At 45.9% G+C, this 7040-nt stretch overlaps 1 protein-coding gene across 1 annotated transcript; it reads right to left on the minus strand.

Moving 5' to 3' along the window:
- Positions 1 to 5210: 5210 nt before the first annotated feature.
- LOC311245502 (C1GALT1-specific chaperone 1-like) lies at positions 5211 to 6698 on the minus strand. Its single transcript, XM_084335364.1, has one exon. The coding sequence runs from the start codon at positions 6687 to 6689 to the stop codon at positions 5721 to 5723; it is 969 nt and encodes a 322-aa protein (XP_084191490.1). The 5' UTR covers positions 6690 to 6698; the 3' UTR covers positions 5211 to 5720.
- Between the last annotated feature and the right edge of the window lie 342 nt (positions 6699 to 7040).

The raw sequence follows: 7040 nt of genomic DNA on the forward strand, positions 1-7040 counted from the left end.
AAGTAGAGGCGTTGTCGTGCCTTCTTGATAACACTGTCAATGTGTGTGGTCCATGTCAAGTCCTCGGATATGTGGACTCCGAGGTACTTAAAATTGTTCACTCTCTCAACCGGTGCCCCGTCGATGCTGAGGGGGCTGTAGTCCCTGACCCCGACCTCCTAAAGTACACAATCATCTCCTTTGTTTTGCTGACGTCAGTGAGAGGCTGTTCTCTTGACACCATCCCGCTAGACCCTAACCTCTTCCAGGTAGGCCCTCTCGTCGTTTGCAGAGATCAGGCCCACCACTACTGTGTCGTCAGCAAATTTGATGATTGTGTTGTTGTTCCGCTGTGCCACACAGTCATGTGTGTACAGGGAGTGGAGGAGGGGACTCAGGACACAGCCCTGGGGGGCCCCTATGTTGAGAGTGATGGATGAGGAGGTGCAGTTGCCTGCTCTCACCACCTGGGGTCTGCCCGTCAGGAAGTCCAAGACCCACTGGCAGAGGTCATAGTTCAAGCCCAGGTCCCTGAGCTTGGCTATGAGTTTGGAGGGGACTATGGTATTGAATGCTGAGCTGTAGTCGATGAATAGCATTCTCACAGTTCCCCTGCCTCTTGTCCAGGTGTGATGCTGCTGTGTGCAGCACATGGGCTATGGCGTCCTCCATGGACCTGTTGGGGCGGTATGCAAATTGCAGGGGGTCCAGGTTGATGGGGAGGGAGGAACAGATGTAGCCCTTCACTAACTTCTCAAAGCACTTCATGGCTATGGAGGTGAGAGCTACAGGGCGGTAGTCGTTGAGGCAAGCAGGCTTGGATTTTTTGGGTACAGGGATAATGGTGGACTTCTTCAGACAGGTGGGGATGACAGCCTGTTCTAAGCACAGGTTAAATATGTCAGTGAATACCGGGGACAGTTGGTCGGCACAGACTTTTAGGATGCGGCCGGGGATACCGTCCCGTCCTGCTGCCTTCCTGATATTCACTTTCTTAAACGTCCTCCTCACCTCATGTTCTGTTATCCTGAAAACTGAGTCTCCATCAGCAGTGCCCCCACCCCTCCATTGCAGTGGTTTGTAGGCTGGTGCTGTTATTCCCAGCCTCAAACCTTGCATAGAAGGTATTGAGATAATTTGCCAGTTGGATGTCACTGTTCAGTTTGAGGGAGGTGCCTTTGTAATCTGTCATCGTTCTGAGGCCCTGCCACATAGCTCTAGAGTCAGCCTGTTCATATTGAAGTTCAATTTGATCCCTGTAGCGCCTTTTTGCTTCTATTACTGTCCTCCTAACATTGTATCTCGCCACCTTGTTGTCATTCATGTTGCCTGTCACAAGCCTGGTGTTGTATGCTGAGGTGCGCGCCTTCAGAGCTTCACGGACGGATTTGTCTACCCAGGGCTTTTGGTTTGGGTAAACTCTAATTGTGGTAGAGGGGATTGTTTCTTCTACCAAAGTACAAACAAAGTCCAGCACTGTTTCCGTGTAGTCATTAATATTATCTGTGTTATCGCGGAACACCCCCCAGTCTGTACATTCTAGTGCAGCTTGGAGCGTCTCCTCCGACGCCACCGTCCAGCGCTTCACATCTCGCGATACTACAGGAATGCGCTTGAGACTTTGTTTATACTGCGGTACAAGAAAGATGGCGTTGTGATCTGACTTGCCGAAAGGACTGGCAGCATGTGATTTGTACCCACTCTTAAATTGCGAGTAGCAATGGTCTAAAATATTCCCGCCTCTGGTAGAACAAGTCACATGCTGGTAGAAGTTTGGCAGCACTTTTCTCAGATTCGCGATTTCTATTGAAATCACCCACACCCACAATAGCAGCGTCAACGTTAGCTGCTTGGAGCTTGTTTACCTCGTCGTGGAGCTTGGAGAGCGTGTCGCCTGTGTTTGCTTGTGGTGGAATATACACTCCGATCAGAATGACCAACGTTAATTCTCTCGGGAGAAAGAATGGCCGGCACTTGATGGATATATACTCCAGGTTTGGGGAGCAGTGGTTTGAAAAGCTGTGATGAGCCTTTGTAGAATCTGCCTGTCCACTTTGATGGTGTTTTGCTTGTTCTTGGAAAGTTGCACAACTTCATACAAAGAGGCAAATGTCTTGGCTTTGTTCTTTCGAATGGGTGATTTCAGGTTCAGGTGCTGGTCACTATCTGGAGGTTCACACAAACGTTTGTCCACAAACATGTTCAGTTGTGCATGTCCAAGGTGTTCTGCGACAAGTATGGATTCTTGAATTTCCGGTGTGACTACGTCCTTGTTGATGTATGTAAGAAAACTTACAAAAGCACATTTAATTCATTGTTGTACCTTGTGTAGTCACACTTAACTCATTAAGCCCCACCATTTATTTTTAGAAAATTCGCCTAAAACAGCATGCTTACATTAAAATGCTTATATATCCAGATTTATAAGAGCTACTTGCATAAACTTGGTACCTGAAGAAAGGTAAGACTTGGGGGATTCTAATGTTGGTGTCCAACACTGTACAGTTATTACCAAATTGCTGTAGTATTCCTGCAAACACTGAAGAAATGTATTTTTTTTTATCCTCGCCTATACAAAGATTACAGTTAGACAGTCAAAAACACCCTGTTACTCATGGTTGCACCCCAGCTGTATTCCTACTTTCTTCCTCCATGTGTGCAGATGTTCTGTGCAAAGTTTCATGTCAGTAGAATACAAACTGTGGGTTTAGCACCTGTTTTTGTGGAGAGAGGGCCTGGTGCTGGCGGCCATGTTGGATTTCTCAATTTTGAGGCCTTATTTGACATTTTTGAGCTTGGTATACAGCATATTTGGATTCAGCACCCCTTAATACCCCTAGAAATGTTGTGTACCAAAAATAAACACGAAATGCCTTCAGCACTTTATACAAGCACATTTTCTGAAATTCTGCCTAGTCTAGTATATGATTTTGTACAATAACGTGTTTTGGGGACTTAATTTCTCCACTTTACTTTCCCTCTTTTGGAGACGAAGCATTCTCCCACTTTTGTTTGTGCTCCGTTGTCGGCGGGTATGCCACCAATGTCAACAATACAAAAGAAGCCTTTTGTTTGAGAAACAACACCTGCCTCTCGTCTATCCGTTCTGCACTGCACCTGGGTCCAACACACCTACCCAACTCATAACACAACACCATGCATGTAATATAAATGTGTAGGGAGGTGCAGTGTGCACTGAATGAAAATGTGTTATTTTATTATGTTCTTCACATAAAATGAGCCAAGGTCAATGAGTCACAGGTTTTAAAAAATAATTTATTGTATTATTTCTCTTTTAGTAAACCTTGAAAACGGGTCCCACAGACCCGAACACCACACATGGGTTAATACAAATGTAAATAAATATATGACAACATTGTGGTTTCCATTGCAGCCAGCACTCGAGGAATAATAACACATGGCAATAATACCTGATCTTAACTCATTCGGGTTTCAAATCCAAGCATTGAGCGCCAAACCCGAGATAGTTTGGGTTTAGATCCTTTTTTCTTTTTTTCTGTCTGTGTCTCCCTGGCACCGCTGCCTACGTTATAATTGCAATGACGATCGAATACAGACAGGTGGCAGTATCGCCTACCTTTTGAACTGGGTCTCTCTGTTGTCTTTCAGTGCCTCAGTACCTCCAGCTGCAGGAATCCCCTCCCCCTCAAAGTGAATCAGCACACAGCCATCTGTCGCCGATTTGCTCGCCTGAAACCTATTATAGCCAGGCCCAATGCACAGAAGTAATGGCAATCGCGATGAAACTACTGGGATTATTCATTTTGGAGTACCTTCTGACAAAGGTAAGGTCTATTTTAGGTCTATTTTACCTAACCTAAAACATGCTTTTGTATTGATCACAGCGTCGTATTTTACCGAACCTAAAACATGCTTTTGGTAACGATCGCAGCTTCGTTTGATGACATTGTGATGGGAAACATCTATATGGTATATACCTTTGATTTGGAAATAATATAGGTTTCAGACGAGCAACCCGAACGATTTGCGCATATGCATATAACACGTCATATCTCACGATCTGAAAACGAGACTGGATTATTTTGAAACCGGGGCGATGTTTAGCGTGGAATAGCACACAAACAAAAGTATGTAGAAATGAACTGGTTCGTCCCTGTTGGACTATAAATAGTGCCTGTCAAATGAGCCATACTATTGCCTCCATAGCTATAATATAGAATATACGATGGGTCGGCAAACATCGTGAAAATGGTCAATAACGCTGGCGCCAGGGAGTAAAGATGGAAAAACAGCGTGGCAGTCAATGAGTTAAAGTTGACAAGTCGTTATAATCATGAATGTTTTCAACTGAGAAACACATTTTTGCCTTTCGAATTGACCATTAAAATGATGCATGGAAAGTTATTAAAGTTACTTGATATTTGAAAGCTTACCAACACTTTGTACCATATAAACATATATTTATATACCATATAAACTATCCTTTTGTTCAGAACACATTCATTCACATTCATCTTGGTCTATATATCATTTGTCAAGTAATTTTTCAAGTATAATTATTATATACTTATTGTCTTGTAAGCCCATATGGGTTGGGCATACACCTGTATGTAAGACACGAAAATAAAAAACATCAAATCAAATCAACATTTACATTGTTAAAACCTCATACTTCCACCTCCGCAACATTGCCAAAATTCGTCACTGTCTCTCCCCCCCTGCCACTGAATCCCTCATACTCATACATGCCTTCATCTCCTCCCGCCTCAACTATTGCAACTCCCTCCTCACTGGCATCACCTCCGGCTCCCTCCATAAACTGCAGATGGTCCAAAACTCAGCTGCCCGCCTCCTCACTAACACCCGGTCCCGTGAACACATCACTCCTGTCCTCCACTCTCTCCACTGGCTCTCGATCAAGGAACACATCAACTTCAAAACACTACTCCTCACCTTCAAAGCCCTCCATAGCCTGCCCCCCCCCTACCAGACTGATCTCCTTCTTCCTTACCGCCCCACCCGTTCCCTCCGGTCCTCTTCCACTGCTTCCCTCACTGTCCCGCTCAAAAGCGTTGGTGATCGGGCCTTCTCACACACTGCACCTTGACTCTGGAACTCCCTCCCTCAGACCATCAGAGACTCTCCCACACTCTCCACCTTCAAATGCCGCCTCAAAACCCACCTGTTCTCCCTAGCCTTCAACCTACCCCAACCTTAACCCCCCCTCTCCAACCTGTTGTGATCTTTGTTACTGTGGCTTTATGTTTTCTGTGTATCATGCTGTTTTCCCTGTTTCCCTGTGGTCTTATGTTCCTTTTGTTGCTTTGTTTCCCCCACCTAATGTCAGCGACTTCGGGTTCCTGAGAAGCGCTTTACAAATACAATGAATTATTGTTATTATTACTCTCAATAACTAATTTAAACTAAATGAATGTGTGCAAAACAGTTTAGAGTTTTTGGATGTGTGTAAAATGATCAGTTTTTGATGAAGTGCCCGTTTATGGGCTTATTAACAGACAGAATGAAATGCATAAAAAAAACTGCATTATCTGTTAACAAAGTTATTTACCGACATCCACAAAAGGTGCACTGAGCATGTCAAGCACAAAAGGCACAAAACCGGCCACTCAAGTATAATGCCCCTAAGTATACACCCACACCCCTGCTTGCAAGCAGAATACTACCTCCTTGACAGACAAGCCTACAATCACAGAAGCAGCCTGTAAATGCAATATAATTCAGCCAAATTAGTGGGTGTCTTAGTCGTTGTCTGAACCCTTAGGGGGCAGGAACTCTAATGAGTCATGAAAATCGTGCCCGTAAGGGCGAAGCCTGTACACACCATACATCATAAACTGCATCTGATTGGGCGACATCTGGCTGAACGTTACAGCCATGTCAGAGCAACAGCCCTCCACTACATCCGAAGGGTTGTTTATCCTGTTGTCATACATGATGCTGGCCACGCTCTTGCTATTGAACAGTCCCTTCCCTTCGGAATCTTCTCCGTTCTCCGCAAACACCCCGGTGTTCCTCAGGCAGATGGCCAGCTGCTGCCCCTCGCTTGGCTTCCACATGACGCCCCACTGCTGCAGACACAGCTCCTCGTCCACCAGGGCCTCCACGAGCCTCTGCAGGGCTTCGTAGCTCAGGACGATGCCACTCTCGTACTCCACGTACACCAGCTCCCCTAACTTTATGGCGTGGCCGATGTAGAAGGGCTGCCGCGGATCCTTGGCCAGCACCAGGTACTTTAGGTTCTCAATGATGGAGAACGTGGAAGGCCTCGCCACGAGGAACCAGCGCAGGTCACCGGCGTTGTCGTGGGCATGCTTTAGAGCCTTACGTAGCCGAAGCCACAGATCTTTTTCCTGAAGATCTATGGCTTTGAGGTCCTTGACCGACTCGGAGGTGTAGAACACTGCGTGGTCACAATGTTTGGCCCAGGTGTTGTTAGCAGCTGCCCAATGAGCCATGTCCGACGGCTGTACCATAATGACGCAATAGATCCGCACTTGTTGACTTAGCTTTGCTATCTTAGCCTTCGAAAGTTTCTTCAAGTCATCTTCACTGGCGGCTTTGACATGGTGGTGGTGATGGTCCTCTGGGCTTGACTGAAGATCAGAAAAGGTGAAACTGCCTAGAAGGGAGAGTATCAAGCAACACAGTGCCCCCATAAGCAGCCCCTTCATGAACAAGCGACCCTCCAAAATCATGTTCGAAGTCATGCAGACGCTTCGTTTGTGAGTGAATGTCTTTGTCATCCTCTTGTCTTTATACGCTGCATTCTCGTTCCCACTATTCCTGTTGGGTCACAACTTTCTCTCTGTGGACGTAGCTGCAGCTTTATCTCAGGCTCACCTCCCTTTGTTAGGTGTGTCATCTAAAAAAAGGGTGATGACTAATTGCCTGTCATGCCTACACAAAAGCATGGCCTGGAAAACAAGGCCATCGAAAAGCTAACTCTGGATGCTGCTCTGAACATGATGCACCTCCGCATACGTAGGCCTGATGCATAAGGTACTTGATTCTGTATTGGTGGGAGGCAGCAAAGACTAAGCTGACAAATTCCTGTATCC

This window comes from Notolepis coatsorum (assembly GCF_963971535.1).
Source record: "Notolepis coatsorum genome assembly, chromosome: 18".
In the NCBI taxonomy this organism is placed as follows: domain Eukaryota; kingdom Metazoa; phylum Chordata; class Actinopteri; order Aulopiformes; family Paralepididae; genus Notolepis; species Notolepis coatsorum.